We start from the raw sequence: 12,705 nt of genomic DNA on the forward strand, positions 1-12,705 counted from the left end.
GGACGAACGATTGCCTAGCGTTGCTTTCTACTGAAATTCAACTAGCCTTTGCTCGAAAAGAGCAAATGGCTTCTGCGTTCATGGATATTAAGGGGGCTTTTGACTCTGTCTCTGTAGAAGTTTTAAGCGCGAAACTTCATTCGCAGGGATTTTCACCAAATTTGAATAACTTTTTGCTCAATTTGTTGTCAGAAAAGCATATGTATTTCTCACATGGCGATTCGACAACTTCCCGAATTAGTTACATGGGCCTTCCCCAGGGCTCATGTCTAAGTCCTCTCTTATATAATTTTTACGTCAATGACATCGATGAATGTCTTGCAAATTCATGCACGCTAAGGCAACTTGCAGACGATAGCGTTGTATCCATTACTGGTAGCGAGGCTAGCGATCTGCAAGGACCATTGCAAGATACCTTAGACAATTTGTCTGAATGGGCTCTTAAGCTGGGTATCAATTCTCTCCGGAGAAAACTGAGTTGGTCGTTTTTTCTAGGAAGCATAACCCAGCTCAGCTGCAGCTCCTACTAACGGGTAAAACGATCACTCAGGTTTTAGTCGCTAAATATCTCGGGGTCTGGTTCGACTCTAAATGCTCCTGGGCTTGTCATATTAGGTATCTGACACAAAAATGCCAACAGAGGATTAATTTTCTTCGTACGATTACCGGAACTTGGTGGGGTGCTCACCCAGGAGACCTTCTAAGGTTATACCAAACAACGATATTGTCAGTTCTTGAGCACGGCTGTTTCTGCTTTCGCTCCGCCGCGAACACGCACATTATAAAATTAGAGAGAATACAATATCGTTGTTTGCGTATTGCCTTGGGTTGCATGCAGTCGACCCATACGATGAGTCTTGAAGTGCTAGCGGGTATTCTTCCGTGGAAACATCGTTTTTGGAATCTCTCTTACCGGTTACTAATTCGATGTACGGTCATGAACACATTAGTAATTGAAAATTTCGGAGGTTGGTCGACCTTCAATCCCAAACCAGATTTATGACTTTATATTTTGACTACATGGCTCAAGATATTAACCCTTCTTCATACGTTCCCTTCAATGTCGCACCTTTAGATACTTCTAACAATGCTATATTCTTCGACACCACCATGAAAGAAGAAATTATTGGTATCCCGGATCAATTGCGTCCACAAGAGATCCCTAAGATTTTTTCAAATAGGTTTAAGCATGTGAGTTGTGATAAAATGTTTTATACTGACGGATCTAATCTAGATGAGTCCACTGGCTTCGGTGTTTTCCACGAAAATTTTACCGCCTCCTACAAACTCAATGCTCCTGCTTCCGTGTACGTCGCAGAACTTGCTGCTATTCAGTACTCTCTTGGGATCATCGAAACCCTGCCCATAGACCACTACTTCATCTTCACAGACAGTCTCAGTGCCATTGAGGCTCTGCGATCGATGAAGACTGTGAAGCACACCCCGTATTTCCTCTGGGAAATACGACGGTTTTTAAGTGCTTTAACAGATAAAAATTATCGGGTTACCTTAGCGTGGGTCCCTTCTCATTGTTCCATTCCGGGCAATGATAAGGCTGACGCTTTAGCTAAAGTGGGTGCTATTGATGGCGATATTTATGTAAGACCAATTGCTTATGATGAATTTTATAGCATTTTGCGTCAGAGAACACTCAACAGTTGGCAATTATCATGGAACACAGATGAACTGGGACGGTGGCTACAATTCATTTTTCCTAAGGTATCGACGAAAGCATGGTTCAAGGGGTTGGATGTAGGTCGGGACTTCATTCGCGTGATTTCCAGACTTATGTCCAATCACTACACGTTAAACACGCATCTCTTTCGTATAGGGCTTGTAGACAGTAATCACTGCGTTTGTGGCGATGGCTACCATGACATCGAGCATGTTGTTTGGTCGTGTACCGAATACTGTGTTGTTAGGTCCGAGCTTATAGATTCCCTTCGGGCCCGAGGAAAACAACCGAACGTACCCGTTAGAGAAATTCTGGGAAGCGGTGATCTCCAGTACATGACACAGCTATACGGGTTCATAAAAAATGCTGGAATTAAAATTTGATTTTTTTTAATCTATTTATTAGATTACAACTCCCGTCATAAACTGAATGAAAATGATACACCATGCTGGAGACACTAAAACGAAGACTCGGCATCTTCATGTTCACGCAGACACCACAGACCAAAACTGCTCCAATGGAACATCACTGCTTAGCCATGAAATCCTGTAACTCAATATAGTTAAAATGAAAATTGTAACTTCCCTCCTCTCACCTTAAATCCCCACTAGCTCGTAGTCGGCCGCGAGATATAAAAAATGTGCCTCCCTCTTTTCCCTGCTAATTTAGAATTTAAAAAAAATGTATCGGCTCAGTTAAACATAAATTGTATCGTGCCGTGTCAAATAAACTATTTTAAAACTAACCCACCACCGCACGTGCTAAGTTCGTAAACAATAACCTGGCATCTCTTTCTTACTTGCGTCTTAAATGGCAATGACGTTTTATTATTCCTCGGCAGTTTTGCCCGCACACAGTGGAATAAAGAAATTTGCTATAAGAGAGCGGCCGTACTACTCAACACGAGCGTTTAACGAGGTGCCCCTAAAGAACGTCCTCATCGGGAAAACAAGAGCTCTTACAAAAGTAAAGGAAAGAGAGATAGAGTGGTATGTGTGTGTGTATGTGTGTGTGTGAGAGAGAGAGAGAGAGAGAGAGAGAGAAAGCAGCGTTAAAGAAAGGACAGTAGTGTGGAGAGTGTACATCTTCTGGCGGGAGCAAGAGAAAAGCAAAAGAAAACGGAATGAGCTAACAGAGGATATACACACCAGGTAGAATGATCTTCTCCTGATCCTGTGTTCGAAATTTGAAGCGATTAGTCGAACTACGCGAATTTGGAAAGCGCAACAAGATGGCTTCTAAGCGTCACGACAACAGAAAAATACGAATTTGAAATATGTAAAAAAATTAGTTTTTCAAAAAAATTCCAAATTAATGTTTGCTCTATTCTGGGGCAAGTTTGTAATGTTTTTTAAAATAACTGCTCCGCATAGCAAGTTCGTCCCTAACCCAAAATTCCACCAGCATTGAGTTTCTAAGCGGAAATGGTAGCTAGTTTCGCTAGAGTTCGCCACATATATTTTCAAAAAGACTAGCTGCAATAAAAATCTATTCGAAAAAGTGGAGAATCAGAACTGTGTGCCACTTATTTTACCCTCAATTTGTTTATTCAAATAACTACTAGTAACTAGTGATGTTAGTAAGATTGTATAGTGAAACTTATTCTGCATTGCTCTTAGAAAATGAAACAGTTTCTATTGTACATATGAGAATTTATGATTGATTCTCTCACTAAAAACGTTTTCTCGATAAACAGGTAACTTCCATTCCCAAACTCCGGTTTCGACCCCGGTTTCAATTCGCTTTACCATCTTGAGAAGTCCCACAGAGGCCATTCATTTTTTTTAGATAACAACAGATTTCTAAGTTTTATGCTATTCTAAGACATTTGTGGTCAACATTTATTTCATTTGAAAAGCAGGACTGATATGAGTAATCAGCTGGTCAGCAGGTCAAAAAAAGTAAGTTTAATGACTTTTTGGTTAAAAAATTGACTGAGGAAGAAAAATGTGACTTTCAAGGGACCAACTTGCAGTCCTGCACTTCCAACTTCTCCATCATTTGTAATTGCATCATACACAATACTTTGAAAAAATCTTGGTAACAGAATCCCGATCAAGTAAAAAAATTCCCGACTTTTTCCCGCATTTTTCCCGATGTAATTCAATTCCCGACTTTTTCCCGCATTTCCCGTTTTCCCGATTAAGTGGCTACCTGGGAAGAACCCGCATTCTTTCCGACTCATTGAGGGTCCGCATGTTCGACATTGTAGCGCTGCAGGAGGTATGCTGGAAGGGAATATCGGTACATACGTACAAAGATGGTTATACCATCTATCAGAGCTGCGGCAACACACACGAGCTGGGCAGAGCTTTCATTGTGATGGGTGAAATGCAGAAGCGCGTGATTGGGTGGTGGCCTATCGACAACAGAATGTGCAAGTTGAGGATTAGAGGCCGTTTCCTCAACGTGAGCATAATCAACGTGCACAGCCCCCACTTAGAAAGTAACGATGACAATAAGGACGCCTTTTACGCGCAGCTGGAGGGTGCATACGATAGCTGCCCAAAACATGATGTCAAAATCGTTATCGGAGATCTTAACGCTTAGAAAGGCCAGGAGGAGGAATTTAGACCGGTTATCGGGAAGTTCAGCGCTCACCGGCTAACGAACGAAAACGGTCTTCGACTAATTGCCTTCGCCGCCTCCAAGAACATGGCCCACATGGGAACTCCCAGCAAACCCTCCCATATCGGTACAGACCGAATCACAAGTCGATCACGTTTTGATTGATGGAAGCCATTTCTCGGATATTATCGACGTCCGAACCTACCGTGGCGCAAACGACCACTATTTTCTGATGGTCAAAATGTGCCAAAGACTTTCGATTGTCAACAACATCCGCTGCCGTCGCCCGCCACGGCATGACCTGGAACGACTAAAATTTCCAGACTGAATACGTGCAAAGTCTTGAGGCAGCACTGCTGGAGGAGGGTGAACTCATCTAAGCCCCTCTAGAAAGGACAAAACCCTACCTAAAACTTTCAGACCCATAAGTCTGACTTCATCGCTTCTCAAGTTGATGGAGAAAATAATGGATAAATATATCCGTGATGAGTTTCTTAAAGACTCCCCGCTGAACAGGAACCAACATGCCTATCAAAGCGGCAAGTCAACAGAAACTGCTCTTCACAGCTTAGTGACGTTGATTGAAAAGTCCCTGAGTTATCAGGAGACGGCGCTATGTGCCTTTCTTGATATTGAAGGGGCCTTCGATAACACGTCCTTTGCATCAATTGATACGGCTTTTTCTCATAAGGGAATCGACCAAACTTCAAGGAACTGGATACACGCAATGCTCTCTAGCAGAGTTATCACAGCAACCTTGGGAGATTCGTCTGTAACAATGTCAGTGATCAGGGGATGCCCGCAAGGAGGAGTTCTCTCGCCCTTGTTATGGTCACTAGTTGTCGACGCACTTCTCAACAAGCTTTCACAGCTTGGTTACGAGGTCATTGGATACGCCGATGACATCGTCCTCATCGTCAGAGGTAAAGATGACGCAACTCTGTCGAGCCGAATGCAAACGGCTCTGAATACCACCATGTCATGGTGTTTACAGGAGGGTCTAAACATAAACCCCTTAAAAACAGTCCTAATTCCATTCGGCAGACGAAGGACGATCTCCATCACTCCTCCAATACTGAATGGAGTTAGACTGGGCTTCAGCTATGAAGTCAAATATCTCGGAATTATTCTGGACAAGAAACTGAACTGGTCTGCACAACTGGATCATGCCGCTAAGAAAGCGATCTCAGCGATCTGGGCCTGCAGAACTCTGTTCGGTACGACCTGGGGACTGAAACCAGACTTGGCACTCTGGTCTTACAAGACCATTGCCCGACCAAGAATTACCTATGCTGCCCTAGTGTGGTGGCCTAAGGTGAACGAAGTGACTGCGCAAGCCAAACTCAAAAAAGTTCAAAGACTTGCATGTCTTTCGGTTACCAGCGCTATGCGAACAACTCCAACTGCAGCCATGGGAGCTATACTTTGCCTACTACCTCTACATCTTCATGTGAAAAAGGAAGCAGAGCTTGGCGCTCTAAGGTTGCAAAGGAGGAAAACCATACTTGAAGGGGATTAAATCGGCCACCTTCGCATACTTAGGGAGTTCAAACTAACTCCGCTATTAACCACAGTCTCCGACTGGATGGACGTTAGGACCAACATGGATATTCCATATAGAGTGATTGAAACAAACCGCTCTATGTGGAACAATGGAGGGCCAAATCTTCCACCTGGCATCGTCAGTTTTTATACGGACGGCTCGAAAATGGGATCCCTAACGGGATCTGGTATATACGGACCCGATATCAGGGAAACGTTTTCCCTGGGAAAATGGCCCACCGTTTTTCAAGCAGAGGTATATGCCATATATATCTGCGCAAAAATATGTCTGCAACGCAACTACAGACATGCGAAAATCGGTTTATTCTCGGACAGTCAAGCAGCACTACTAGCACTTAAGTCCGTCAAATGCGCTTCCAAACTTGTTTGGAAATGCATTGAAACTTTACGGTAACTTTCCCCTCAGAATTCAGTTTTTCTGTTTTGGGTGCCCGGACACTGCGGAGTCGAGGGTAATGAACACGCTGACTACCTAACAAGGGATCAGCTCAGCGGTTTATTGGCCCCGAGCCGTTTCTGGGTACGTCCATTTCCGCTATCAAAAGCGAACTACTAGCTTGGGAAAGGCTAGAAATAGTATCCCAATGGCAACAGGCACAGGGTTGTAGACAAGCTAAACAGTTTATCTATCCGAACCCTGGAACCGCCAGAAAGCTACTTAGTCTAAATCGTAGTGACCTACGGATAATCACGGGACTCCTCACCGGACACTGTCCCGCTTTTTATCATTTAAAGAAAATCGGCGTAGTGTTGAACGACACCTGCCGATTCTGCAAATCTGAACCAGAGAGTTCAGAGCATTTGATTTGCTCTTGCGAAGCTCTTGCTTCCTCTAGGTACAACTTCTTAGGAAGTTACCTTTTAACTCCATACCAAGTATGGAGCTCCAATCCCAAGCAGGTCATTAGTTTCATCAACTATGTTGTACCTAATTGGGGTACAGGTTTACAACAAAACAGTTCTACTCCATCAATGAGTACGAACAATCCGTAACCTGTGCACAGCAATCGGGGCCCGCCACAAAAGACAATCAGTAAGAATGTCACAGTGGCATTTCAGTACCCAGTGCCCTTCAGGCTTACAGAGAAAAAAGCCCCTCTAGAGGAGTGCTGGAATAATGTAAAAGCAGCCATTAACAGCGCAGCGGAAAGTGTCATAGGGTTCATCGAGAGGAATCGACGCAACGGCTGGTTTGACGAGGAGTGTCAGACGATTCTAGACGAGAAGAATGCAGCGCGGGACCCGTCAAAACGTGATGCGATATAAACTGAAAGCCCCGCCTGGAAGAGATGGAGTTTGAGGAAATGGAGCAGCTGTATCGTTCTCAAGAAATACGTAAGTTCTACAAGAAACTGAACGCATCCCGCGCCAGTTTTGTGCCGCAAGCCGAAATGTGTCGGGATGAGATTGGAGGAATCTTGACGGATGAACGTGAGGTGATCGACAGGTGAAAGTAAGACTACAATGAACACCTGAATGGCGCAGAGGCAGAGGACCAAGACGGCAAGAGAAACGACTTCGTCAGCACAGCGGATGAGGGAGACATTCCGACCCCTACAATAGGTGATGTTAAGGATGCCATCAAGCAGCTCAAGAACAACAAATCAGCTGGAAAAGATGGCATCGCATCGGAGCTTATCAAACTGGGCTCGAATAGGTTGACTTCCTGTCTGCACCAGCTGATATTCAGGATCTGGGATACAGAACAGCTACCGGAGGAGTGTAAGGAAGGAGTAATATGCCCAATAACCCAATATACAAAAAGGGCGACAAGTTGGAATGTGAGAACTATCGAGCGATCACGATTTTCAACGCAGCCTACAAAGTGCTCTCCCAGATCGTCTTTCACCGTCTCTCGCCGCTAGTAGGGAGGTTTGCGGGAAGTTATCAAGCCGGTTTTGTGGGTAGGCGATCGACAACGGACCAAATCTTCACGCTGCGGCAGATCCTTCAAAAGCGTCGCGAATATCAAATCCCCACGCACCACCTATTCATCGATTTCAAGGCCGCCTACGATACTATCGACCGTGTAGAGCTATGGAAAATCATGGACGAAAATGGTTTCCCTGCTTACTTTCGACTGATCAAGGCCACGATGGATGGTATACAGTGCTGTGTGAAGATATCGGGTGCGTTATCAAACCCGTTTGAAACACGCAAGGGACTTTGACAAGGCGACGGTCTTTCCTGCCTCCTGTTCAACATTGCGCTTAAAAGTGTGATGAAACGTGCGGCCTTTAACATGCGGGCCACGATCTTCAATAAATCCAGGCAGTTCATCTGCTTCGCTGACGACGTAGACCTTGTCGGAAGGACTTGCAAGCACTGGACGTTTTCGAACAACGTGTGCTTAGGACTATCTTCGGCGGAGTATGTGAGGATGGCGTATGGAGATGGAGGATGAACCACGAGCTGGCGCAACTCTACGGCGAACCCAGTATCCAGAAAAACGCGGAAGCTGGAAGGGTACAATGGGCGGGACATGTTGTAAGAATACCGGACAACAATCCCGCGAAAATTGTGTTCGTCTCGAATCCGGCCGGTACAAGACGTAGAGGGGCACAACGAACTAGGTGGTTAGATCAAGTGGAGCAAGATCTTGGAAATGTGGGACACTGGAGACAAGTTGCTATGGACCGAGGACTTTGGCGTAACATTGTGACGCAAGTGAAATCCTGAGGGATGTTTCACCAGGAAAGTAAGTAAGTACAGTAACGTTAGACACGTTTCATGTTAGCCGCACAGCAACACAGATAGACAGCGTTTTCAGCATCGCAAAAATCGCTCCTTCGTTGCGTGTTTCCACGTTGCATCGAATGTTTTCTGCGGTCGGAAAACATTCAACTTCGGCGTCGGTCGAATCATAAAAATAAACATCGGTATCCCGTTTACTCTGTCCTTGTGGATCACGAGAGCAGAGTGGCGAGCACAAATGCGTGAGGTTGAGTTCAGATGGGTATGTTGACCGGTTCGGTGTTCGCAAGATTTTGGGGCCCCCTAGAGTGGTGGGCCTGGTGCGGACCGCATCAACCGCACCCTCCTAGCTACGCTACTGGTTTTGATGAGTGTTTATAAAGTCGTTGTGATTTCTTCCTCTTCTATTGCTTTATAGTGGAGACAATTTCTCTTTAGGGTTTTTTTTATATTTAATTTCATCCTTCTTGTTCACTACCGTTATACGACACCTTCAATAACGAGACAGTACCAACGCTTTTCTTTGTTGTTTTTTTTTTGTTTTTTTTTTATGCTTGTCCCATTGTAATATAGTTGAATTAATCATCATTGTTTTGTGTAGCTGTATGCTTGTTATTTCTCTGCGATCATTTCACAATAAGTTTTAACTGATTGTAAACGTGGGTATTTATTGACGTGTCTGGTATAAGTGATACTTGCGTGAAATCGAAATTATACTAAGCAATGTATTATTTTCAAGATCAAATCTCAAGAGACAAATTAAAGTATAGAGAATTCAAACAGTGAAAAACAACCATTATAATGCCGTGAACCGGCTGGGTTTTTCAAACGGGATAGAAAACCATGTATTATTTGTATTCATATTTGACGTTAGCATTACAATATTCATTTTTAAGTTAAATATACATATTTTCGTGGCAATGTAGGCAGGCTTAGCTACTGAAACTAAAAATCGAAACCACAACGCTGAATCGTTAGTATTCAGATCGTAGATTGGTAGAATAATATAAACAGTGTTAGTTAAAGTAAAGTAATTAAATCAAACTAGTGCTACTCAGTTAACATATTCACTGTTCGTCTGTAGTGATACTGGGCATTTGCTTTTTCTTCTATTTTGTCGTCGTCTTGCCTCGCTCGCGTGAGAATTGAGCGATAAAGTTTTTAATATTCGCACGGTGAGATTTCTTCTGGCAGGTTTGTGTCAGGAGCGAAATTGTATAAAAAAACGAAAATGTCCAGCATTTTCTACACAAAAATATAATTCTCTATTGCAGTTTTCGGTACAGCGTTCTGTTTCTGTTTGTAACGTGCAATCAAAACCAATCAATAGCTCTCATCGAGAAGAATGCTGTGATGTATATTTGAAAATCAGTAACGACAGAATCGGCTTGAGCATGAAAGCTCGAAGCTGTTTAAAAAAAAATCTTCTATGCTATTGTCCGAAAATGACACTCGGTGCGAAGTGTTTCAGAAACCTAAGCTGTTGCATTGGTAAAGATTTCTTGTTTCTTAGAAAGATACAATCGTAATTTCACGTATCATGTGCGGGTTGTTGTGGCGGTAGTAGTAGTAGTAGTGATATAGTAGTAAATCCTTTTGCTAAATTTTGTATATATTGTCTTACAAGGGTAAAAACACACGTGTGTAAGCTCATGTTATATATCTTTCCAAAAGTACGAAAAGTCTATAACTTGCAGTGAAATATTTTCGAAAGTTGTTCTTGTTTTATGTTTGTTGGTACACATTTAATTATTTTCATTTGTTTCTAGTTACGCTTGCAGTCATTTGAGTACCTTTAATTATACTCTCTGTTATATCAGTATAGCTAAGAGAGAAAGCGAATAAGGACATTTGATTGTTTGTGGATGGATGCGCCTTGTTGAGAGAAAACTCTGAAAAAGATAATAAATAGTAGTGTTGTGCAAGTCCTACACCAGGGAATATAGCTTATCAAATTAACAAACGAAATAACATTTTAGAAATTTTGGAGCAGATCTTGCGATTAAACTTCACAGTAAATCTATTGAAATCAACTATAGGTTTTAAGTTTGCGGAAACCTATGTCGAACTGTTTCAATGGCTGCCAATTGCTAATACTATTATGCATTAACTGATATGAAACCATTTTTATCCTGGTAACAACTTGCTGTTTGTTTCAGAGTATTTCAAAAATTGCTGCACCTTCTCTGTAGTACTATAAGATGGTACTAGTTACGAGTCAAACAGCTGCCAAAGCTCAACTTAATTTTTTTGCAATTCTTGCCATGCATTTTCTCTCTAAGGAACACTAGTCATTTTCTTCTTGTTCATCATTTTTTCGTACGTCGTTCGATTTACGAATCTGCGGATTTGTCTCCGTGCGGGAGCGTGATTGCTCTACTTAAGGGTATAAGTCCGTGTTGAGTTAATTTCGATATGACACATGTTATTTATGATTTATACTTGCTTCCGGCACAATGCGCAATTGTTTCGGTTTTTCATCATTGAAGATTGGAAAGGATACGTTTCAGCCTTTCTTTTTATGCGACAGCGCTGCATGATTGGTTTGCTTTAACACATTACTTTTACGATCCTAGCGTTGTGCTTATGTTTTTTTTTTTTGTTCTAAATTGGTTTCCCTATAGTTTGAAGCGGCATCAAAGTCTTATCATTTATCAGTTGTCTTCTCACGGTGTGTGTTCTCCTTATGGTTCTACCATAAATTATATTATATTTTTATAGCTGATCTATTTTTTTTAAATATACTTTCTGCATAACTTTTCTTAAATTAAATCTCTGCTGATGATTTTTTTTATATCATATATTTCATAGAATGATATTTAGTTTTTATATTACGTTAAACACTGTGTGAAGTACACTTAAAAACTACCATGGTTTAGCTAGATAAGATTTTTTGTGATTTTCCATTGATTTTTTTTTTATTTTTAAATAAATAACAGAAATAATTTAAAATCTTGCTTATTACTTTGTTTTCATTTTGTCAGCATGTAATTTATTTTTTTTTTGCTGTGTTTGCATAGTTACACTAGAAGTTTTTGCTTTTGTTGCAATTTGCTTGATTTACGATTACTTGATCAAAAATTCCATTAACTCTCTTTTTGATTAATTAAACTACCATCAAGATACACTCATCTGCTGTTTGCTGTCAATATTTTGATGTCTCAGTTTTGTTTTTACCGCAATAACACATATTTTTGTTTCAATTTCTGCATGTATTTGTTTTTTTTTTTTTCAAAACAGTTAAAACTAACGTAATGAAAGCAATCTGCTTTATATCTGTTTGATGTTTTTAATATCTAATAATTTAAATTTGTTTTATAGATAATCATTTGAATCGAAAACTGATGCTGGTGGCGACGGTGGTGACTTTCATCTCGTTACGTCATTCTCGCTTTTAAGCTCTCGGTTTGCTTCAGATATTATTCCCACAATTACTTGTTCACTACAACCGATCTGCATTAATTTATCCGAAATTTCGCTAACCTAATAGGACTATAAATTACTTGCAAAACAATAATGGCATTCTGCTGCGTCGTGTTGTTCAATTGTATTAACGTTTAAGATGTCACTTCCGAGTTCCAGTACGGGCCAAATACGAGAGTTGTGCTATTTGTTTTTTTTCTTTCACCAAACTGTCTAATCTCCTAACCTTCGTGGGTAACGCTTCGGAAACCGGCCTTTGAGCTTCACTGCTGTTACTCTTAGATGATGTTTGGATGTAAAAATTCAAACTCAAACGTCAATCCCCCAGGTTGACCCACAGAGAAGGTGGAGAAAATACATCCGGCAAAACGCAATGACTGCTATGGAGTACTACCGACACTAGCTTCAAATCGTCATATGTAATAAGCTTTGGATAGGAACAGTGTGGGTAGTATCTACTGCTTTTACTATTGTTCAACTACAAGCGGTTATGACTGAATAGTGCGACCAACTGGCGTTTATCGGATGTCGGAAATATTGTTCTTACTACCGAATATTTTCACCAACTGAGACTCGTAATCGCCAATGTTTCGCTTCATTAAGTCCATGCAGGGGCCGAGCAGTCGTTCGAATGCGTCCACGTCTAAAACTGTAAAAAAGAATAAACGTTATGACTCAGCTATACGACTTGTTGTAACAACAATATTCGTTGTTTCAGAGAGGTTTAAATGGTTTACATTAATAATATAAATAAAATGTGTTTGCTTACCTCATAGTTTTCT

At 41.5% G+C, this 12,705-nt stretch overlaps 1 protein-coding gene across 1 annotated transcript in view; it reads right to left on the reverse strand.

The window, feature by feature from the left end:
• Window positions 1–11,715: 11,715 nt before the first annotated feature.
• LOC129725042 (cAMP-dependent protein kinase type II regulatory subunit) overlaps window positions 11,716–12,705 on the reverse strand; it is a 105,083-nt gene continuing 104,093 nt past the window's right edge. The window contains exon 10 of the mRNA XM_055680433.1: window positions 11,716–12,572. Coding sequence (XP_055536408.1) covers window positions 12,442–12,572 — 131 coding nt within the window. The 3' untranslated portion in view covers window positions 11,716–12,441. The remainder of the gene's footprint in view (window positions 12,573–12,705) is intronic.

This window comes from Wyeomyia smithii, chromosome 2 (assembly GCF_029784165.1).
Source record: "Wyeomyia smithii strain HCP4-BCI-WySm-NY-G18 chromosome 2, ASM2978416v1, whole genome shotgun sequence".
Taxonomy (NCBI): domain Eukaryota; kingdom Metazoa; phylum Arthropoda; class Insecta; order Diptera; family Culicidae; genus Wyeomyia; species Wyeomyia smithii.